The 24,794-nt window shown below is 38.1% G+C and overlaps 1 protein-coding gene across 15 annotated transcripts in view; it reads right to left on the reverse strand.

The window, feature by feature from the left end:
* Kmt2c (lysine methyltransferase 2C) overlaps nt 1-24,794 on the reverse strand; it is a 230,470-nt gene that overhangs the window by 19,416 nt on the left and 186,260 nt on the right. For 9 of the 15 annotated variants that reach the window (XM_052719471.1, XM_052719463.1, XM_052719473.1 and 6 more), the window contains 12 exons: nt 22,938-24,763; nt 21,691-21,802; nt 19,223-19,301; nt 17,760-17,823; nt 15,701-15,933; nt 8,889-10,604; nt 5,285-5,497; nt 4,425-4,589; nt 2,973-3,114; nt 2,678-2,825; nt 504-682; nt 269-405 (listed from right to left, as the gene is read on the reverse strand). In XM_052719471.1, coding sequence (XP_052575431.1) covers nt 269-405; nt 504-682; nt 2,678-2,825; nt 2,973-3,114; nt 4,425-4,589; nt 5,285-5,497; nt 8,889-10,604; nt 15,701-15,933; nt 17,760-17,823; nt 19,223-19,301; nt 21,691-21,802; nt 22,938-24,763 — 5,014 coding nt within the window. The remainder of the gene's footprint in view (nt 1-268; nt 406-503; nt 683-2,677; nt 2,826-2,972; nt 3,115-4,424; nt 4,590-5,284; nt 5,498-8,888; nt 10,605-15,700; nt 15,934-17,759; nt 17,824-19,222; nt 19,302-21,690; nt 21,803-22,937; nt 24,764-24,794) is intronic. The other 6 variants (XM_052719464.1, XM_052719469.1, XM_052719465.1 and 3 more) reach the window with 6 other exon arrangements.

Genomic DNA, 24,794 nt, shown 5'->3' on the forward strand with positions numbered 1-24,794 from the left:
GTGGAAAGGCTTCTTTCTAGAGTTCTCTAAAGTACACATCCTTTTACAAGAGCACATGAACTCTCAAGTCCTATTTCTTTGCCTTGGCTTAGGCTCAAATAAACCTCATATTTAACAGTACTCAAGAACAGCCTAGATGTCTGAAGTGACTGTCCACCTACGGGTATCTTTTGTTCTGCTACCTTGAATTCTGTTTCATTGTGAGTCACTGGCAGAGCTTTAACAACGGGACATACTCCACAGCATAAGAAGTAATGTCATCTTTTACCTCAGCAGCTGTAGGATGCAGGGTGATTGCTACAGATATAAGACCCGATCTGGGACCATTTGGGGATGAACCAAAAGGTGAGGTAAAAAATAAAGTGCCTGGCTCAGTTTTGATGTCATTTCTTCTTGATTCTGAACCTAAAAGGGGTGGAGAAAAAAGAGTATTCATAGCTTTCAAAGTTGAAATATTTACAATAGTAACTTGGTAGACTAAATTAGTAAGGGTAATCTCTTACTTTTCCCAGAAATGCTGGGAAGAATTGGAATGATGGGGGATGGCACCGGTTCTGGAGGCTCTTCTTTCACCAGTGTCAGATCTGGGTACCTGTTCACTTCTACACCAACCACACTCTCAGGAGAAGATGAGGGAACAAAACTGTCAGGAGTATCCCGGTCACCATAGTGATCCTGTATCCTGAAAGAGGAGCACACACATTACAATGTGCAATTCCACTGGGGTTTCTCACCAGCCCCACAAGTACCGCAGGAGGGATACTCTCAGCCACAGCAATAACATAACAGCAACTAGATCAGCTATTACTCTGCTAAGAAACATAGTACATAAGCTAACCTGTAAAACAGTGTAAATGGCTATTCCTTTGACAAAGCTTTAGATTGCAGTTTAACTCCTGCTATAAGGAGATGTTCAGATTACAGCATAGCATGAGAAACTGACAACTTTACCAGAAAAAAAAAAAAGTCACTGAGACTAAGAGACAGGCCGAGGCTGTGCTGAACTATACAAGTTTGTATTCCAGTCACACCTCACGTGACTACAGATACATCTATACTGCTGCTGTATAGAGTGGCAAGATGAGAGAAAACAGAGTCACTGCGGTGCTGTAGGCACTTAATTTTCTTAAATAATAAGTACAATTAAAAGAAGAAGGGGGGTGGGGGAGCAGACTCTCTTGTCTCAATCAAGGTTCTGGTTTACCAGGGAGATGGTGAGGCCTCAAGCTAAGAGTTTGGAACATTGCCATGGATATTCTACCTTCCATTTCTCACCCTCATACTTTAAAAGATGTGAAAAAGGCTGCTAGGCACTCAAAAAATCCAGGTATTAAACAGACACCTGTGTTAGATCACCAAATACATACTCCCTAGTATGATTCTTTTCACAAGGCTGGAAAGAGCTTTACTGGTACAATTGGGAATTCTTAGCTGTGAGGTAAAAGAGAAAGGAGACCTGGATTCCAAATCCTAACAAGTGACACTTCCATGTGGCTACAGAAAACATCTATCCTGTTGGTGTTCTATCCAGTGACAATTTTTTTTCAATAAAGTAAGACACTTAGACTAAATGGACATCTCAGAACACAGAGATTCATCAGATTTTCTACAAAGAGATCAAAGTCTAAAGAAGTTCACACAGACTCTTAACTAGTTGGGTAGAAAATTATCTACTAAGGGAAGCTGATTCTACCAGTAAGATTATTGGAGGCAAAAGAACTAATACAAACTGGTGATGAGCTTCCTGAAGCATAGACACATTTTTTTCCATGCTAACACTCCAGTATCTATGATGGTTGATCTCTCATTTTAGATGTCTACAAGTATGAATAAACCCAACAAATCCCACAAACAGCTTAGAAAAGCAAACTCTGAATACTTTGCATGGAAGTTTTCCCATAACCTTAATGTCTATTTGATTATCATGGTGTATAATGCTTAAGTTATGAAGACTTTAAAAATGCATAAACTAATTGCACTTCAACAGTAATGATGCCTTGGACAGTTTATATTCAAGAGTACTTTATACTTCAGAAGCTTTTATATACTATTCCTAAACACATCATGCTAAGCACATATTTTAGAAGAAGCAACTAATCCTCCCCCACCCCCACCCCCCGACAGGGTTTCTCTGTATAGCTTAGGAGCCTGTCCTGGAGCTCACTCTGTAGACCGGGCTGGCCTGGAACTCACAGAGATCCACCTGCCTTTGCCTCCTGAGTGCTTGAATTAAAGGCCTGTGCCACCATTACCCGGCTTTTTTTTTTTTTTTTTGGTTTTTCGAGACAGAGTATCTCTGTGTAGTTTTGGTGCCTGTCCTGGATCTCGCTCTGTAGACCAAGCTGGACTCAAACTCACAAAGATCCACCTGGCTCTGCCTCCTGAGTGCTGGAATTAAGGATGTGAGCCACCGCCGTCCAGGGAAGCAACTAATTTTTAAAAGCTTCTAAGGTCGAGAAATGTTTCAGTGGTTAAAAGTACTGGCTGTTCTTCCAGAGGATCCATGTTTAATTCCCAGTGTGCACAACATGGCTAATAACCTGGAACTCCAATTCCAGGAATCCTGTGCCCTATTCTGGCCTCTGTGGACACCAGGTATGCATGTGGTATTCAAACATACATGCAAGCAACAGACAGACAGACAGACACACACACACACACACAAACCAGCTTCTACCTTAATTCTTCATGATTATTATGAGGTGGTGTTGGAAGTGAGGCAGGAACATCCACTGTCTTCGGTCCTTGAGCAATAGCTCGAGCCAGCAAGTCATCCTGAGGTCTGAAAGGCAGCTGAAATGGCTTCGGTCCGAAAGTTCTGGCAACTGCAAAAACAAACAAATAGAACCAAAGTATGTAGGGCAAAGTTGATACACAGATGGAACTGTACAGTTCTGTGGACATTTTGATATACACAGCTTTCAGTAGAAGACTCTTCAGAGGTGTGTAAGTTTTGGGTGCTATTATCATACCTTCATGGCTCACCAACACGCCAGCTTTTCCCGCAAGTTCTTCAGTCGTTGCAAAACCATTTGCCATCTTCTGGCAAGCCATAGGAGGTGGTGTAGGAGGAAGAGAGGCAGGGGGTGTTGGAGGATTACTTAAATTATTCTGCTGCAGGAGACCAAAAAATTTTAAATTATATGCTACTGAGCAAATATGCATTGACCTTGCTAAAACCTAATTCTGTGAATTTTTAGCACAAGGAAGCAAGACTATAAAGAAACATAATTCAGAGCCATTTCCACTTTCAAATGCACAAGAATAAACACACACACACACACACACACACACACACACACACACAGATTATCAAAATGAGATGTTGTTATCCATTTGCCTACTTGGCCCAGCTTGAGCATTCAGCTTTGAAATGAAGAACCCAATTTTTGTTACACTTAATTTTATTTTATGTAACTTTTCTTAAATTTCATGATTACAACAACCAGTGAAAAGCAGCTTTAAAATTGAATAAGTTGCAAAAAGTAGTTAAATATTCCTTTACTCAAGTTTCATTAAAATATGTCCTACTTTTATAAAAATGAAGAGTTTGTCATCTTTAACCTATAATTGCAATTTACATCTCAGATATGAGAACCTGGACTGTCCAAGATCTTTAAAAGAAGTAAAAAGAAAAAAAAATAAAGGTACCAAATATACTAAGAAATGCAGTTCTCTCTCTCAGCCTTACATCTGTCACCAACTTGTCATTTAAGTCTTGGTGTCCTCAAGGAATGCTGGCACATGTAATAACCACACATAACAGTGCAGTGCAAGGGGAGGTGCTTACACTGAGGAGTCCTAACTGATGAACAGGCCATGAGGACAACAAAGGGAGCATGGAAGCAGTGATCTTAACAACAGAAGAAAAGCCACCAGGAAAACACACACTCTCACGTAGTTCTCAAAATAATTGTTTTAAGTCAGATACAAAGTAAAGTGATCTTATGATGCAACCATAAAAATATTTTAAAAGTAGTATTAACTTTATTGACTTTATGCTATTTTGGTAACCTAAGAATTAGTGCATAATTTCAATTAGCACCTAAATTATTTGATGAAATATATTAAAGCTTTTAAAATTCATTTTCCAAAGTAAAATCTAACCATAATTTTATTCCCACTATGTACCGTCAATTTGATTCATTTTAAGAGTTAACAAAGGTTACAAGGAAAAACATGTTTCCTTTACTATGGGAAGATATAATGGATATTATCCACCATTTGTATTATCTCTAGGAAATTTCAAGCATACATATTACAAAAACACTTAACCAGATACACTTTTAATCTTGTAGCTGAACCTAACTTTCAGTGACACTTGGGAGACTTCATGTAAACTAGATGCAAAACTAAGCCACACTCCCCAGTGGTGGGAAGCTCTCCACTGCGAAGCAAGGCGGCACCCTGGCAAAGAAACATACCTTGTAGATCAACTGAGAATAGTAGTCTGAGACCCCTTCAAGGGCGGCACTGCCAAAAGTTCCTAGAAGTCGAGTCCCACTATTAAATTGGCCACTGCCATAAGGAAGAAAGTGCGCAAAGTTCACTCCAATGATCGGTTCCATTAGAGGGAGCAGAGAGAGCTGCTATTAAAAAACACATTTAAAAGTAATGTACATGATTAACAAACATGGAAGTGTTTTTGGGCTTCCTAAGACCTGAAGTCAAATAAGGATTGTGAAAAATAAGACTTAAAAATTTCAAGATTCAAAATGCTGGAAACTACAGAATCTCTGGGATATACGTCAAATTTTATTCCCATCTGTTAAAGAGATGCCAACATGTGCCTTACCAGAAAAACATGATCCTTATCTTTGTTCAGTAAGAACCAGGCCATGAACTGAGGCCAGGCACCATCAATAGGAATGGGGGTTGGGGGGCGGTATGTCCCCTTCCCACTTTTGTAATAACCACAAAGGTGTAAGAAGCAGAGCTTAAATGAGAGTCCATGGCTGCATTTCTTTGGGTCCAGAGTCACAAGAAATGGGGGACACAATGTTTCCTGGTGTTGAGGCTGCTGCTTCTGAACATAAGTAAATCTTGATCATCATCTACCAATCCATCTACTGGAATGTAAATCTCAAGTGCCAATAAGATATAGTGCTGAGTTTGCTAGCAAACAAAGTTTATTTTTTCCTTGTCCAGATGTCCTTTCTCCCTGTAGCTCTCTATTTTAACTAGGAACTAATTGTAACAAGGTGAAAGCTTCCGTTTCATAGAGCGGAAAAAGCACTTGCTCTCTCCCCTCCTGGAAGTGGCAAGGGCTGTTCTGACAGCTCACCTGTTTCAAGTGGGTGAAGGAGTCAGAGCGGGAATACACAGCCTGCTTTTCCTCTTCATCCTTCTTCCTTTTCTTTGAGCGAGGTGCTGCTTTCTCCCCCGTCCTCTGAGTGCGTTTGCTTCGCTGTTTCTTGGTTTCACTTCCTCCATCTGTTTTTGGCAACTGGTTGTTGCCACCTCCAAAACCACCTTGCATTTGAGCCCCCAAAGTTTGCTAATGTAATTGGAAAGGTTAAGAAGTAAGTAACCACCCACATGTTGGATTCTTAGTTCATGCTAGACCAGCTCCATCTTGTGACTCAGACTTCTGACATGGCATAGAATGTGAAGAAGGGAAGTTACACAGTGAGGTTGTTTTCTGAAAGTAACTGGTACCCCCCTTCCCTCTGTATTCAGGTATATTAAAATATGACAAATAGCCAGCCTCAGCATTGTAGGAAAGTTTAGAATGTCTAGATAGAAGAATGAAGTATGACTCCTCACTGTCTATGACTGGGTAGCTTCTGTACAGTGGCCTTGGCAATTTATTTTTGGTCTCCCATAGGAACTAGGAACTGTTGCAATCTATCTGAAGCTAATTCACAGGTTCCAGGAACATTTAAAGCCCATGCATCTGAGTTGAGAGAACAGCTACTAGAAAGCAATAAATAAGATGTCATACTGTCCCCACAAACTAGTGTCAAATCCTACATTTGAATGAAAAACATAATGGCTACATACTTAGACAGTCAAAAGAAGAGAACACAAATAGCAAATTAATCTTTCCTTTGCTTTTTTTTTAAAAATAGATTTATTTATTTTGCTTATGGATATGTATGGATGTTTTATCTGTATGTATGTACTGTATACACACCATATATACCTGGTGCCTATAGAGGTCAGAAGAGAGCACTGATCATCTGAAACTGGAGTTACAAATGCTCCCAAGCCACCATGTGAGTGCAGAAACGAAACTCAGGTCCTCTGCAAGATCATAAGTTCTCTTAACCACTAAGCCATCTATGTGTCTAGCTTCCTTTTCTTTCCTTTTACCTTTATGGTGATGAAGAAGTGAGAGTAATACAGGCCTTGAAAAACATTTTTAGCTAAGTCTATAGGTACCAATATCAAAACATAGGAATATTTTTCATGCTCTCTTATTTCTAAGATTAATATAAATGGTTTGCTATAGATAACTATAGTTGCAAAACTTAGTACAATCAATTGTGCATATAAATTTTGAATGTTTTGAAAATTACAGTTTATAGTTATGTTCTACGTAACATCACATGGGTGGCAAAATTACAGATGAAGGGAAATAGAGCAATGATTTTAGCTTAGGAGCCATACAGTCTGTCTGAACTGCCGGCTCTGGTCTAGTACTGCAAAAGCAGCCATGTGTTTTATAAATGAGTTGGTCATGGTCCAGTAAAACTTTTAAAATTCATGGACAAATTTAAATTTCATAAAAATTTTTCATTTATCACAAATGACTACTTTTTCTTAGGTTTCTCCCAACCATTGAAAAATACAAAACCTATTCTCAGCTCATACAAAGAAGGGAGGAAGTTGAAGCAGGCTTACATTGCCTATGCCCGGGTAGATCCTGATTCTCCAAGAGCAGTATCAGAGAAACTAAGCAGCCCCTGGGACTGATCAGAAATGCAGACTCTCTGATCCAACCTTACACCAAATGAACCAGCAATCTCTGTCCTAACAGGGCCACTATGACTATGTAAGCAGGCCTGAAGTATTTCCCCATCATTAGTATATTGTATCACCAGGGGACTCTTGCTGAATGATTCGTTCTGATTTAAGACTATAGCAGTACAAGAAATTTGGTATGTTATAAAACCACTCCAGGTAACATGCATGTTGCTGGTCTTTAAGGAGTCAACCTTCAAAGCAAAGCTTTTAATTGGCTTATGAGAGAATGACCAGGCAAGCATGTTAAGTATACGTAACTCAGCCACTTTAAATGCTTTACAGACATTATCTCTAATTTTCATAATTATCCTTAAAAAGCAGATAACTATATTTTAAAGTACAAGTATAGAAGATCACAAAAGATTTTTATTTTATTCTTTTATTATTTTGATGTTTTGAGTAAAAGTTTGACTTTGTAGCTCAGGCTAGCCTTAAACTTGCAGCAATCTTTCTGTCTCAGCTTTTTGAGTGCTGAGATTACAGGCGGGTACTATCATGTATAGCTCACATGGTTTTGGTTTTGGTTTTAATCGCAAGGGTTTACACCTCATGCTCATTCTAATATATGGGTTTCTGCTTTTTATACTTGGCATGTGCCTGCTTCCCGTGCCATTAAACATTCTTGTATGGCACAAATTTTAGTATGAATATGCTGAAGGTAGAGTCTGTGTGAGTAATGCCACAGCAAATGTGATGGGAACACACAGGCATCCATACACATCTGTGATTGGTCAAGTTCAGGAAGCTATCTACAAGGTTTCAGAACCAAGTTTCACAAAAGAAATTAGGAAAAGATAGGGGAAAAGAAATGGGTCCAGCACATAGGGGAACAGAGAGCACAGTGGGCATGGGACCAAGGACCTGGGGATGAGGGCATTCAGTATTCCTAGAGGCAAAACACCTTGGAGACAGCAGCCAGGGATTGAGCCTGGGTAGCATATTTGCTGGTAACAACCAGAAAAGCACAACCACAAGATGCATTGTATGCATGCATAAAACTCTCCAAGAATAAATTAAAAGAAGAGACCACAACTGCAAATTAGACAAAAGTACTAACTGCTGAGGAAACGCTCAATCTCTACTGAATGACAGAAGACAACAGAGAAAGATTACAGCCAGCTAATACAGTCAATACTTGTAAGACAAGCTTCATTATTCTTAAAATTGCAAATCTGGACAAGAAAAAACACTATTGTACTTCAATTAAAATGTGAAAATTATAAAATCCAAACTGAGCACCACCTCAGGGAAGCTGACTAAAAACATCACTACTTATGAAAGACAAGGAGCAAAGCAACAAGCAGACCTACTCCAAAGACAGAGAAAACTTTGTGAAACACCTTAATGAATTCACTGAAATGGGGTCACTCTGTAATCAAGTGTGTATTTAAAACTGCCTATCATACAAATGAAAAGCAAATCCAATGTTAACACTTAAAATGGGTAGAATATCGATACATAGAAAACTACAAAGATGGAAATTGTATCCACTTCCAAAATCATTTTTATGACACCATAGTCTCCCTCCCAATAATGGTGATCCCTGAGAGTACTCAAGGAAAGTAAGACAAGTACAGGAAGGAGCTGTCTTCTAAATTTTAAAGAGGCTAATGGAAATTATGCACTTATAAAGGTTCACACATACTTCCTTTGCTATAGTTAGTCTAATTTGGTTGTGATAACCAGCTGAAAGGCACATATAATGCATACTTTACAATAATATGTTTGCTTTACGTAACAAGCAAATAAGTTACCAATCTATTTTGTAAATAAGTAAAAACAGGGTTCCATAGAAATAATAAAAAAAAAAATGAGTAAAAAAGCTGCAAAATAGTTTTAAAATTGTAACTTCTTGATGCTAATCCGCAAAAATAGCTTAAAAACAAAGGTGAGTTATGGACTGCACACCTGACACTTACCAACCCTTCTGCTGGGTTCTGCTTCTCAGCCAGTTTACTGTCCTTTGAGGGGCTGTCATCTGAAGAGAAAGTGCCCTCAGGTTTCGGGGTTAGAAGGGAAGAGGCCTTTTTATTTTTTAACAAGTGTTTCAGTAGTTCATTTCCTGTATCTCCTTTGGTAACAGGGGCTCCGGAAGAATGGGAAGGACCCTGTCCGGAGGAGACAGGACCAGCCATCGTGTCTTCAAGCTTATTACTATCAGTTTTCTCTTCCACATGGGCCTCCTCCTGATGTGGGCATTGCTCTGTCTCAGTCTTTTCCAGCTTTATCTCTTCATCTTTGCTAGGGGGCTCCATGGAAGGCTTGTCTGCCTCTGAATTAACATGTGTCTGTTGATTTGGAGTTCTTTTTATGAACTCACTACTGGGAAGTTTGTTTTCTGACTCTGTACAGGGCTGGCCTGTTGCCATACTGGGAGTGGGTGGGCCAAGTGGCTCCACCGCCTCTTGTTCTCTTTGCTGAGGAAGCTCACTGGGTGTGCTCACTGTAGGAGTGGAGGTAGTTTCTGAGATGCCTGGGGTGAGTGGAGCAGTTGAATCTGAGTGGGGGGTTGACGGTGCTTTGGTGAATTCTGCATCATCATCTTTTTTCTTTTTTCTTGTTCTTTTCTTTTTCCCTTTTTCTTCTGGGATTATGTCAGAATACAACTGAATGAGAGACTGGCTTGATCCTGAATAATTTTGGCCATGGGTTACAGCAGGGTCTTGGCCACATGGGAGATTGCTATTAGCTACTGGAGGTGTTCCTGATAAAACTGGTGGGAATGGAGGCCTCAATGGAGAATGTTGAAAGCTGGACCCAGAAAGACTTCCATGCCCTTGCTTAACAGAAGGAAAGTTTGGACTCCCACCAGGAGCAGATGGTGAATCTGGAACAAAGGAGGGAGGTCCTACTTGCCTTCGCTCATTGGTTTGCATGAAAGTTTGATTTGGGGGTGAATTAATAGACCCTTGTTGAACATTCTGCTGCTGTAAAACTGGTCCCATTTGCTGCTGATGCTGTGGAGACTGCTGCAGGGGTCTTGAGGGTTGCAAAAAGTCACAGGGTCTGTCAGAACCATAGAATGGCATCTGGGACACAGGTGTCCTGTTGACTAGCTCAGCACCCACCAGACCATGCTGCTCCATTTCCATCCTCTGCTTCAGAGCTCTGTGTCTGTCTACTTCTTGCATCAGTTGGACTCGCTGCCTTTCCTGCTGCTCTCGTAAGCGTTCCTTCCGCTCCCGCTCTTGGAAACTTTCACTAAAAGGGTTGTTGTCCTCAAATTCCACTCGAGGTGGTGGTCCACTCTGTGGATTTGCACTTGACACTGCCCCTGGGGCTGGAGTACAAGTTTTTAGAGATAGTTGGGTAATTGGGGGCTGAATCCTAGGAGGGTTAAGGGGCAGGTGGGCAGGAGCACTGTTAGGTTGCCATCCAGGTAAACTGGGCATTCTGGCAGGGCTGGTATGGCCAGAGATGACTGTTGTATGCTGCTGATGCTGAAGCTGCTGCGGCACCATGGGGAAGCTGGGTTGGCTCATGGTGGGTGGAGGGGCAGCTGGAACAAGAGGTGGCTGGGGCTGAACCCCTGGCATGAGGATAGGAGGGGCTAGGGCACACTGTTGCTGCTGCTGTTGCTGTTTGATCCGATAATCTTCAATCAATTCAGCATGCTCTTTCTGCTGTTTACGAATCTGAAACAATAAGAGTAATTATTACTCAAGCATATACAAGGCAGGTACCATACTAAAACACTGGTTGATAATTTTAGTGGCCCATGATCTGAGTTAGATCCCCGGGACCAACATGGCAGAGGTAGACAGCCAACTTCTAAACCTCGTGAGCATATGTGTGCTGTAGTACATTTGAGCATGTGCATACACACAAAAAGAATGTTAAATTTTTTTTTAACTTGTGAAAGTTCTTTGCATATTAAATATTCACAAAAAAAATCAAAATTAATTTTCTAAAATAAGCATTAAATTCATATGGCATTTAAACTACAACACACTTTAACAGTAAGATAAAACAGAAAACAACAAAGTACAATGCCACAGAAGTTACATTAATGTACAAGGTTAGAATAACAGAGAGGATTAAAATTGTAACCACTTAATAAGATTTTTAAAAAAAAATTTTTTTTTGGTTTTATGAGACAAGGTTTCTCTGTGTAGCACTGGTTGTCCTAAAACTTGCTTTGTAGACTAGGCTAGCCTTGAACTCAAGTGCTGGCATTAAAGGTGTGCACCACCACATCTGGTTAAGATTCCATTTCTTTATTTTTTTATAGATTTTTTTTTTATTTTGATTTTTTTCAAGACAGGGTTTCTTTGTATAGTTTTGGAGCCCGTCCTGGATCTCACTCTGTAGACCAGGCTGGCCTTAAACTCACAGAAATCTGCCTGTTTCTGCCAAGTGCTGGGATTTAAAGGCGTGCGCCACCACCACCTGGCTAAGATTCCATTTCTTAAATACATAAAAGAATTTTAAAAGAATTAACACATATGCCATCCCTCTCTTAGATTAAAAAACTGATAAAACTCTAAATTTGATTGGTGACACATTCAAATTCTAATTTCTGAAACCTGTCTAAGCTCTAAAGTGATTATTTTAAAATTTCTAATTAGATTTTTTTGTTTTTTTCTTTTTTTTTTTTTTCTTTTTTTTTTTTTGGAGACAGGGTCTCTATGTATTCCTGGCTGTGGCTATCCTGGAACTCGCTATGTAGACCAGGCTGGCCTCAAACTCAGAGACCCACGTGCTTTTGCCTCTTGAGTGCTGGGATTAAAGGCGTGCGCTATAACACTTGGCTTTTTTTTAATTCTTAATATATAATTACAAAAGTCAGTTAATTTGTTTTTAAAAATTGTGTTATGCACTATAGGAAAAGGACAGTCTCAAGATGTAATACATTTTCTGAGGCCCCCCACCCTCTCATTGGAAAACAAGGAAGAAAGTTACAAATGGATGGATATGCACACTTTAAAAAGCACTTACCATCTACATTTTTAACATATTTAACCCAGTACTTTTAATAGTAATCCAATTTACTTTCTTGGATTTCCCAGGCAAGCTAGTATATATTTTGTGAGGTAAAAGTGTTTGGTCTCCTCCCCAGCAGTGTATAACTTGTACCTTTTTATTTGTTCTTTTAAAGTTCTGTTGAAATCTACTGTATGCACATGTGGGTGCCCACATACCACAGCGTGGGTGTGGAGGTCAGGGGACAACTTGCAGGAGTTGATTCCCTCCTTCCACCAAGTGAGTTCTGGGGATTGAATTCAAGCCATAGGCTTGGCAGCACACACCTTTACCCACCAAGCCACCTTGCCAGACCATTCCTACCTCTTTTTGGTCTTTTTTTTTTTTTTTTTTTGGGTTGTTGTTGGTTGGTTGGTTTTTTGAGACAGGGTTTCTCTGTGTAACAGCCCTAGCTGTCCTGGAACTAGCTCTGTAGAACTTGAACTCATCTCTGCCATTTCTTATCACTTCTGAAAACATCACTATTGGTGGGGATTATTATTAGGGGTAGAGTGCTTATCTGGGATAATGGTTAGATTGGCCACTTGATAATCTAGCATCACCTGGGAGATGGGCCGCTGGGTATACCTGTGGGGGATTATCTTTTCTATGTTAAAAGATATAGGAAGATCCATCTTAATTTTGAATAGGACCATCCCCTCGATAGGGGATCCAAAACTGCATAAAATGGAGAGAGTGAACTGAACTGTTTCTTGCCTACAACTGTAATGTGACCAGCTCTCTAAAGCTTCTGCTGTTGTCACTTTTCCACCATGACTGACTCTGTAACTTGGAATTGTGAGGCAAAATAAATCCTTTCTTTCTGAAGTTATTCTTATTTCAGTAGCGAGAAAAGAAACTAAGATACCCAGTAAGTGCAAAGACTTAGGTTCACTTTCCAATGTACACAAACAAAATCTGTAAACTACTTTCTTACTGAGATTACAGTGTGCTATAGGCAACCATGTGGTAAGCATGTGCCTGACTAATTTTTCAAATAAAGTATATTAGCTCATAAATAGGATTTCATCAATTGATTTGCAAAAAACTAGGCTTTCATCCAAATTATGTTGCTTCTACTAAGGAGGAAACTTTTGATAAAAATTTCATCATAAGCAGAAAAGCGACTAAAAACACATTATGTAATTATCTGATTAAAGAGTATTTACCATCAATGAACATAGGTCCAGAGAATGAATCTAAAGAGAAATGAAGCTCTCATTCTGTAATGGCCCCAGTTTGTTATTCAATGAAAACAGTATAATCACCATGTTGTAGGTATATTGTGTTGGCATCTGTGACTTGGAGGAAGACAGCTGAGTTCAAAGTCCTAATCTAACAGTTAAGTAATGAACAAGCATGCCACCAGTCTCATTAAGTGTCAAGTGGTGATAATAGCAATATCTTTAATTTGTAAGCAACATCAAATAAGACAAGACAGAGGTGTTTCCAGGAATGTTCATTACAATAGAATATTTCTATTTCTATAAACCAATATACTCTGAACTTCTTATATGCCACTAGTATTAATATCTTGAGTTTTTTTAATTTGTAACTTAAAACAAAGGCAAAGTTTAGGTTCTGGTGTACAATTCTATGCATTATTAGCACACAGAGAAATTATAGTCATTATCATAATCAAGAAAGTGTTCTACTATAGAAAACTCCCCATGTCTCCTCTTTAGAATCAAACTCTCTGCCTGTCTTCCCCATAGTTACTGCTAATATACTGTTCATCTTTGTAACTCTTGTTATTTCAATGTTACATAAATTATTGGGAACGGCTTCTTTTTGCTCAATGTAATAATACTCTTGAAATACAAGTTATATGCATGTATCCGCAATTTCATTCATTTTATTACTTTTTATTATTTCAATCAAAAGGGTGCACTAAACTTTATTATTATCCTAAACCTTTGTGGTAGGAGGTGGTGTCTGCTGTGGAATAACCCTTCTGTACACTGTGTGAATATATCTCGCTATGATTGATTTAATAAACAAGCTGACTGACCAATAGCTGAACAGGATAAAGTTAGGCAGGAAAGCCAAACTGAGAATGATGGGATGAGGAAGGGCAGAGTCAGAGGAGATGCCAGCCAGTTAGCTGCCGAGGAAGCAAAACATGTAGAAAATGACATAACAAGCCATGAGCTACGTGGCCAAGAATAGATTAAAAAAAAAAAAAGAGTTATTTTAAGTGTAAGAGTTAGCTAGTAACAATCCTGAGCTATTGATTAAGCATTTAGAAGTAATATTAAGTCTCCATGTCAGTTATTTGGGAGCTGGTGGATGGGACAGAAACTTCTGCCAACAGGCATCTTTTGTCCTTTTCTCTCGAGATGGGATTTCATTGTGTTACATATGCTGGTACTTATTTCATGAACTAAAATAATTCTTCCACCTCAGTCTTTTCTAGTAGCTAGGACAACAGTTATGTGCCACAATACCCAGTCTATAAACATTTATGGATAAACATTTGTAAAAATCCCAAGGTACTAACTCATTAAGGCAAATAACTGAGTGAACTCTGAATTCATCTTGAACACTTCATTTTAAACTTTTAAAATTCAAAGTGATTTTAAAATTTTACAACTTTTTGACCTTAAACAATTCTTAGAAATACCTAGTATTGATGAAAGAAAACAGCAAAATGGTTTCATTTTTTGGAAATAAATCCCTTTTCAAGATATTCTAGTTTTTTCGTTCCCTCTCTTGTGTTACTACTGTTTTGTTAGGTTTTTTTCCCCCCCAGACAAGGTTTCTCTGTGTAGACCTGGCTGTCCTGGGTCTCACTCTGTAGACCAGAGTGACCATGAACTCAGAGATCCATCTGCTTCTGCTTCCCAAGTACTAGGATTAAAGGAATGCACCACCACTACCTGGCTGTGTTACTGTTTTGAAGGCACTTGAGAGTGAACTTAGTATCGCACACATGCTAGGCAAGCACTATACCACCCAACTATAGCTCTATCCTTCACTTCAGAGACGATTCTTAAGACCAAAATAAGAAATAAGCATAAAAATATACTATGAAACTCAGACAGTGGTAGCACACAGTTCACTGTTTGTGAGCTTCGTCTTCAAGAAAGTCTTAATTTGTCAAATGATGTGAGAGCATGTGTATGGCAACATGATTTGATTTTCTTTTTTCTTTAAAAAAAAAAAGGAGTCTTACTATGTACCTGTAGCTGGCCTGAAACTCACTATTTAGACAGGGATAGCCTGAAAGTCATAGAAATCTACCTGCCTGTGCCTCCCAGGTGCTGGGATTAGAGGTGTGTGCCACCACACCTGGTGCAGTGATTTCTTAGTACAAAAGAAATAGCTACTTTATCCAATTATTCCAGGGTCACTGAAAGCATATAAAAATAGTTCTTTTTTTTTTTTTTAAAGATTTATTTATTATGTATACAGTATTCTGCCTGCATGTATCCCTGCAGGCCAGAAGAGGGTGCCAGATCTTATTACAGATGGTTTTGAGCCACCATGTGGTTGCTGGGAATTGAACTCAGGACCTCTGGAAGAACAGCCAGTGCTCTTAACCACTGAGAGTTGTAAGGTCAGTCTCTTCAGTGGCAACCAGTAAGCTAGTTAAATGGCAGTAAGCATTGGACAGGACTAGGCAGCTACTTCCTTGGTAAGAGGTCCTAAAGTAGTGTAATTTACATGCCATTTAACAGCATAAACTAAAACCCAGAGCCAATGAATGAATGCCACACCCAAATAGCTCTTCAACTGTGAACGACTTCCACTTACAAACCTGTCTTACCTGCTCGAGCTGTTTCTGAACCATACTCTGCTGCTCAGTAACATGCTTGAGCTGCTCTGCATCCTCCTCCGGGAACTCTCGACCTGCCTTCTTGGCTGTGCGCTGTTTGGCTGAAAGGGCTTTCTTTGATTTTCTGTGTGCACCAATTTGTTCTTCAAGATACTTCTGTTGCATCTGAAGAAGCTGCTGAGTCTCCTGCAGCCATTCTTCATACTGCTTACGTTGAGAATCATCTGAGGGAAAAATCAAAATTACAAGTGTGTTAATTTTCTAAAGGGTCCAAGATTATTAAAAGTTAAACAAGTTCATTTGGAAGAAGATACAATTTCATCATGAATATTTAAAGGAAAAATTGAAAACAAAATTCTAAATATTAGAGTTCTATATAACTATAAAGTATCAGCTTTTAGAAAAAGCATTTACTCAAGAAAGCCAGAGAATGCTTAATTAAAACACTAGTTAACTTAATAATTGTAAGTTCTGAAACTCCAATGTTCCAAAAGATTCATCAAATTATCTAATCCATAAACCAAACTGTATATTAAGTTATATGTGCATTTTATTGATTCAATTTTACAGATCGAAGAGGCAAGGAAGATATAGCCCACTAACTTCCAGAGCATGGATTAGGTAGTCATTTCCCATGCTGAATTCTCTTAGTTTATATCTTCCCTACATCTTATTAGTGTCTGGGGGAATATATATATATATACATATACATATACATATACACGTATATGTATATGTATATATATATACACACACACATATTAAACAGGGAGGTGAAACCCAGAATACTTTAGAAAGAAGCAATATGAAGTTGACATTTTATAAAGGAAATATGTAAACTGAAAACACTAATTAACTCATTAATTTTGTAATTTCTATGTCTACCAGGGGAGGTGATAGCTAACCAAGCAAACTCTTCCTTAACTCTAAAGACTGTTAATGCCTCTCCCCATTACATCTTTGTCTCATACTAGTACTCCCTCCTTGTCCTTTTAGAGTACTTTATCCCATTGATGCCAAGTCTCCAAAAAAGGTTATCTCATGTAGTGAAAAATTCTGAGTATTCCTTTTTGACTGACTACAAGACAAAGAAAATCACAATCCTAGAGGACATTAGCTGAAAATAACATCAATGATAACAGAATATTGTCATACATTAAGATCCAACCAAATCCAATGGGCACAATACAGCCAGAAAAAGCCAGTTGGTTATAGTAGTTTACTTGTTTTTAATACAAATATGTATTCAAATTATGATCACAATTAATGCGGGGAATTTCAAAAGGTCAGACTTTGGGTTTGTTCCTAAACCCAAAAGTTCTAGTATATGTATGAATGTGCAATCTAGTGCACTAAATTTGAACGGTATTTGTCAAGAACAGGCTTTTTCACAAGGTTTCAGAAGTTCTGCTTCTGGTAGAATGAGACCTACCGCAAGGAAAGCCTTTCTGGTTTCTGGAACCAGGAGAGCAGAGGTGAGCAAAATGAAAGATAATGGTGAAAAAAGTTAGCTAAACAGTCTGAAGATTTCAGAAAGGTTCAGTTTGAGGGAACGTTAAATGCTATCCTGAACCACCTTGGGACCCCTAAGGACAGCTAGAAGGGTTCAGTGGCATCTTGCACACTTGACCTTCACACCATGCTACAACCCAGCTTCCTTTAAACATATCCCTTTGTTTTCCCCAATTAGTGTCCTTGTCATAGACAGTCTGTCAGGAGAGCAAACGTGGTTTAATGCTATAGATTGGAAAGTGCCAAGTCTATTTTAAAAAGAACAACAATGTTGAAGAAAATAGGGAAGATGATTTCCCTGCATTAAAGTATTTATTTCTAGCTAATTCTTCATGCACAGCAGAAAAAAAAAAAGCAATGAAAACACATGCCTGGATGTAAAGATGCCTAGAGGACAGCCTAGTGAACGCTGATAAATGAGAAGGGCACTCAGGCTCATGGTAACACTCCTACACTAACTCCAAGATTTCAAAACAACACGAATATAGTCAAACAAGCAATCCCCAGAAAAGAGGTAACTTATTAGATTTATACTTACTGACAAAGCCTGGACCAAAATTTGGAGGATTAGGCCTAGAAATCTGATGTGTTATACTGCCATCCTAAAATAAGTAAAATTTACAAATATGTTTAATTCCATACTTCAGTTTAAGAGAGGAAAAAAACTTCAAAATGCAGGGAAAAAAAAGGAAAAATTTTAATTTTCTAAAACACCTTTAAAGCTTTTCTTTTCATATAAAAACTAGAATAAATTAGTTGGGCAACAGTTTAGTATCTGAACAATTATTTCTATCTCTGAACTATATTTTCTATATTTAGTTGAAAAGCAAATAATTAATTACTCATCTTAAATATAATACGAGGGTAAATCAAATATTGTCACAGCTAAGCTAAAAATTCACATGAAATTTGATGTTTTGATGATGCCTACCTGTTTTCTTTTGTCAATAAATTCATAAACACATGTTCTAGATTCACTAAACAGTACTGTATAGAAAAGGCTAATTATAGCAAGAATTAATGTAGTGCACTCATTAATGCACTCATTTTAATGTTAGTCTTTTGTTCGAACTAATGCCTTGCTTCTTTCACAGTGATTGAATAGCTGATAAAGTCACAATTTTCTGGCAAGGACCTGATAAATAGAACCTTGATAAAAACATTTACCCTGTTGATACAAGTTCTGTTAGACATGAGCTGTGTTCAATAGCCAGAATATAGCATGTTCAGTCGTACAGTACTGCAGGATAGCTGGTGCAACATTTGAAACAGCAGTAAAAAGAGGCTCAAGAACTCGCTGAAAGTGTACAGTGAATTCATAGTAAAACTGAGAATTTTAAAAACTCAACTATGCTTATGCCTTTCCAGTGTATCAAAGGGTGTTTTTCTCTTAATAAGGAAAAAACAAAAATTATCTCTATAATAAATATAAATTATAACTGGCAGAGTATATGATAATTCCAAGAGTACACAGAGCAAGGTCCCCCTGCACCAAGCAGATACATGTTTTAAAAATCAACACAGAAAATAACACACATAAAATTATTGTTCCCAGACTTGATACCATGAACATAGCATCAATGTTTATACTTAGGGTTGATTATAAATGCTCAATATTCAAAAATCAAAGTCATCTCAAGGAATAATTATACCTAATAGAATGATTACTGACATTATTTTTCCCTGTTTCCAGCAGTTTCACATTTTAAATGTGATGGATTAGTTCCAATGAACAGGAGTAATAAATGAATATAAAGCCAGAAGCCCAAAGAACTTAATCTCCTTCCAGGGGACTTTCTATCATTAATGTGTGCAAGTCCTTTGCAGAAATTCCAGTGTTTAAAATCTGTCTTTTGTTTACACAGCAATGACACATCTTTAATTCACTGTGTTGCCAGAAGATCAGCTCCTATTTCTTTCTAGGAGGGGCCTCACTATGATTTGGGTTTGGTAAGACTTAGGTCCACGTGTCCTCCATAAATGAGATTCAAGAAGCATTACCTGAGTTACAGCATGAGGCACCAGGTTCTGGCCTTCACTGTTTTGCGTTCCAGCCACTGATGGGCCCATGAAAGGGAATCTGTAAAGGAAGCGCATAGTATCACATGATGAACTTAGAACCAGTTACAGAGGTGCCTAATAATCTGAGACTTACTACAACCATTTCAGGGTGCTCACCAGAGCTCTTCCCTGAACTTCATCAAGTGTGAACCCAGAACCCTCCTATCACTATGGATAAAGCTCAGAATGATTAAGTATCTTCATGAGGACTAGCAGAGCTGCATAAGAAGCCAGCTAAGCTATTCCATCCAGAGCTTGGGCTCTTATAAGATTCATTAAAATATTTTTTAGGCTACAATTATGGTGAAAATCTAGCTTCAATGCACAAACTAAGGAAAATTTTCTCAATTGCAATCTTTATTAAAAATGAACAAGTTGACTGAACATGGTGGTTCACAAAGAGACTGAGGAAGGAGGAATGCCACAAATTCAAGGCCCGCTTGAGCTACATAAGAGTTCCAAGTCAGCTTGGGCTACAGAACAAGACCCTAGGGGCTTGGGGGCAGGGGGTTGAGGGGCGGTGCTAGTTAACTCTTTTATATTCTAAAAACAAAAGAGGTTATCTCAAAAAACTTCACTCATTCGCATATGTATTTGTATCTAATGGTCAAACCAAGTTTAAAAAAATAAAACTGGTGACTAACCTCTATTTAAATCCATCTGGTGAAACATTATTTTAATTAAACCAATAACTGCCACAGGACCATTATGGCTTATTTGAAAAAATGTCTGTCCAACTGAGTCACTGAATGCTTTATATATTAAGATATACATACAACACAATTTCAAAATATATTCCAAATACTGTAAAGAAGCATTTATATCATATTAGACTTTAGGGAATATATTTGTGATTTCTTACGCACAAGTCTGATTCATTTATCTCCCTTCTCCCTACTATGGCTCTGGTCACTCACTATCTGCCATCATCAACATACAACCACACTACTCTCAGAAGAGACTATCTTTGTTCTGCAAAGCACTCAGAATAGTTACCAGTACACTTACCATGTGGCTGACAAAGTATTGCATGTCTAACACAATTATGCTGAACACAGGAGATGCTGAGATTTCTGAATCTGAAGCCCATGTTTTAAATTAAAAGCTAAACAAAATCTAGCATTTCCTTGACTCTATCAAGTTAAAATATTATTTATTAGCAGTACTCACCAGCAGGAAACCTATCATTTTCCCTATCAAGTGTTGCACATACCTAATAGGTCATTGCCAATCATTACCCTGAAATTGTAGTAGTTATGAAGCGTACTGCTAAGTTTGTTAATATACTATAATACATGCATATCATAAATATATCATATATTAGTAACTGTTTCAAATATAGTTCACTTCTTTTTCAATTTTGTATTTTTATTATATATCTGAGAAGAATTCAAAGGTTTTAGAGTTAAAAAGGCTTATGCCATAAAAAGTTATCCTATGAGAGAAACAGTGCTAATAAATCCTGCACAGTAATGAAAATTTTACAAACTACTATCTCTACTTTGACCTTAAAAAATGCATCTTAATCATACCCAGAGAATCTGCACAGTTCAATAAAGCATATGCCTTTATCTTCAACCTATTCAGACAATCAATTCCACAATCATTTACACTCTCTTTTATAATTCTTCAACAAGATCATTATAATAAACTAAGGATCTATTTACTGTTCTGACAGAAGTCAGAAACAACAATACAACCAAAAAACCATTCAAGGTGCTAGTCAAAAATACAAGCATGCAGGCACCATCCCTAGACATCCCCATCCAGTAGGTCTGTAGTAAAGCAAAGAAACTGCATTTAAAAAAAAAAAAAAAAGTTCCACATAATTCTGAAGTTGGAAAATGATCAAGATTTAAGAAGCACTCTACTGGGGTACATAACCACTCTAACTTTAACCTTCTAGAATGTACAAATTCCATTTTTCTGTTAGGTGTTAAAACTATCCAACTACCAGTATCCAAATATCCCATAAGCTGCTGTTTTCCCTTCTCTAATTCGAAGGCAGTTTGGGAATATTTCATTTCAGAGATGAATTTACATTTTCCTTAACCATTGAGCTTCTCAAATGAAAAATCTCTTAGTACTAATATTTCTTTAAATAAAAAAAAATAAACACAAATGAAACAGTTTAGATGTTGTCAATGGCCAAGTCAGTCTTCCCAATATGTACGTGGTATTTTATTCTGTTCATTTTCCCAAAAAACAAACAAACAAACAAACAAAACTTAGTGGAAGTTAATTCCCTGCATCTGCATAACACTTTATGTATGATCATATCCAGCTGAATTTAAATATTCTTCACTTTCAGAAGATAGATTTTTGAGGTTTATGACCTCCTTCTAAGAAGCAGTAGTGTTTTCATGTACATCCACATGCCCAGGAAGAAAAACAGCACTTTCACCTACCTGCTCATTACCATTGGTGGCATGCCCAGATTGTTCTGTGCCATCACTTTATTTATGCCTTTAAGAGCCACCATTTTGGCTTTCATGATAGGATCTGTAATTGCATCAAAATCTAAAGAAGAAATGTATTTTGACATTACTTATTTCATAGTTCAAGTTCATGGTTCAAGATATAAGAGATGGTAAACTTAAGTATCATAACCATTACATAATTTATAGATTCTTATCCTTTCTCGTTTAATAATCATTATATATTTCTTCTATGCTACATGGGGGAATCCAAAAGTGGTAACAACCTAACCGTGAATTTAGCTACATTTCAGGTATCCATAACTGAAGCATACTTAATACATTAGTCCTTCAGTAAGTAGAATAAGTCTGTCAGTCTATAGGTAATCATAACAGTAATGTACAGAACTGTAATTCTTATTGGTTCAAACTTTTATAGAGCTAATTAGAATGATTTATTTGGGGATGCAACAAAAGGAGTAAGAATTTGCAGTTATTTCCAATATTAATAATTCCACTAAATTAGTTACCAATTTTTAAAAGAAAATCTACCAACGCCTCTAGGATATACCTACATAATAAAAGTATTGAGAGGATACTGAAAGAATATCTCTTTGCATGTACGTGGGAAAAGGAGCAAATGATGCAATGTTGATACAATGCTTTTTTGTTGTCACTATTGTTTAGAAGAAAGTATTCCTCAGATATGTGCCTGCTGATTTTTAATTCTTATAAGGCAGGGCACTGAAGAATATGGGCTGCATGGATTTGTATTTTCTTAAAACTAGTAAATCAACAAAAATAAGTTGAAAGGAGCTTCTGTGGGGAAAACAAAAACAACCAAAAATTACTACCAAACACTTGTACACAAACAAGAAGCTTTATTTCTATCATAATTTTCTTAAATTTATCTTCTCACGAGTCTGAAAAAAGATTCATTGGTAACAATTGGCAGATTAAAAACTAAAAAGAAGAACTAGTTTCCATTAACACTATAAAAAGGTGAATTGAACGAGGTCACAATTCAAAGTTTTCATCATTTTGACTGACCTGGTTTTCGTCATTTTGACTGACCTGGAAGGAATCTAAAATTCCTGTTTTCAGTTTAAAGATCCAAGAAGACAGAAAACTCTCACTGATATACTCCAAATGAAATTTCAATAATGAAATCTTACAAGCATGCTGTATATACCCAAATGCCCCCAGTAATATACTTTGAGATACAAGGAATTTCCTACCAATGTTAGGGAAGAATGGTTCTGACCGCTGACGAATCATGGCTTGCATTTGTCTTTGCTGCTGCTGTTCCTGCCTCTCTTGATCCAAAAGATCTTGTAGAAGCAAAGGCTGTTCCTCTAGAAGGAGTGGCCTTTCTCTGTTCTGCTGGGCTAATGTTTGAGGAATCATTAGCTGTTGCGGTCCAGACATGCCACTGGTGCTGGACTGATCTGTGAGAGGCACAGTTTGATTTGTAGGCTTTCCTGTCCCTAAATTATGGTTCACTGATGACTGACCTTGAATGAATCCTGGATTTACTGGCACACCCTGAGAAAAAACATGGTTTACCCTAGGGACCACTGTTACATTAGAATTCATGGCATTATCCAAAAGAGGGCCAGGTGGTGCTATTAATGTAGGAGGCAAACTTGACCCATGAGTGGATGGTGAAATGGGCAGATTTGGTGGGGAAGACCCCAGAGGCCTAATGTCTGAATTATCACATTTCTCATTAGAAAGTAAACTTGAAAGGACTGGAGCTGTTCCGGTTATATCACAAGAGTTCATCACATCCTGAGCAGGCAGAGGAGTAGAGCCTTGAATGGTACTGACACCAGAGCCAGCATTTTCTCGGTTGTTTCTTTTCTCAAGCATATCTGGATCAGTAGGCAGCAAAGAAGTCTTTTCCCTGTCACTCTGGTCTGTATGAACAGAAGCTTGTGAGCACAGAGCATCAGCATCACCTTTACTGTCGCCACTTTTCTTAATTTCACTCAGTGTTTCTTCTTTAGGGTGTGGAGATAGGGCTTCTGTCTTTATCTCACTGGTACTAGTGGATTTTTTCTGTGACAAATCATTATCATTGAGAACCATAGTTTTGTCTTCTTGATCCCTTTTTTTTGGTTCAACTGATACACATTGATTTTCTAGCTTATCATCAATTGGAACATGAAGATCTAATTCCTCATTGAACATGCTTTTTTTATCCCCTAAGTCAAGTTCTGGATCTGTGTATGCAATGATATCAAATTCCCCTGACCTTAGGAGGTCATCCAGGTTAGGATCATTTGTTTCCAAATTACCTAAAGTGTCCAGGTCATCACCCTTGCCATCCTCTGTGTCTAAATTTAAATTTTCTAGATCTTCATCATCCAAGTCTTTGACTTCAACCCCCTCAAGGTCTTTCACATCCAGTTCTTTCACAGAAGGATCATCAGAGTCTAGCTTTTCCTCTAGACCATCAGAAGACTGACTCGTTACTTGTAAGTTATCAGGTGTTGTTTCAGCTGGAGTAGATGTAGACAAAGGAGACTCAGAAAATTCACCACCTAAGGGATGACTTAGAGGCCTCATGACAACAGAAGATTGGTGGGCAGCATGATCTTGCTCTTGCTGAGATGGTGGGACGTGCTCTAAATTTGGATGCACAGGTAGCTGGTTAGGTAGACACTGGGGAGGTCGTCTCACAGGGTCTGTGTGTCTAGGGCCTGGAAAATCAGGTCGGGGAATGAAATTTCCATGTCTGGGATGAGAAGGTGACTCTATAACACTGCCAGGAGAAGCAGCAAATGGCAACCGTGACCTTCCTTCAGGAGCTCTATGCCTCAATTCAATAAATGCTTGGCCTAGTATGTTATGCTGCTGAACTGGCAGACCCTGTGGTGAAAAATGCTGAGGAAGCCCAACTGGATTATTTATTGGTGGGTTATTTGAAGGTCTAGGCATTTCCATAGACATTGATCTTCTTATGTGTGGAGGAATTCCAGATCCCTGTATTTGCTGAGGAGGCACATGGAAGCGATCTTGGCTTGGTATGGGACCATGGCTAGCTCCTGGAAATCCAAATCTAAAAGGAAAAAACAAAACCACCCAAATAA

Source organism: Peromyscus californicus, unplaced genomic scaffold (genome assembly GCF_007827085.1).
Source record: "Peromyscus californicus insignis strain IS unplaced genomic scaffold, ASM782708v3 Scaffold_6__1_contigs__length_162567912, whole genome shotgun sequence".
In the NCBI taxonomy this organism is placed as follows: domain Eukaryota; kingdom Metazoa; phylum Chordata; class Mammalia; order Rodentia; family Cricetidae; genus Peromyscus; species Peromyscus californicus.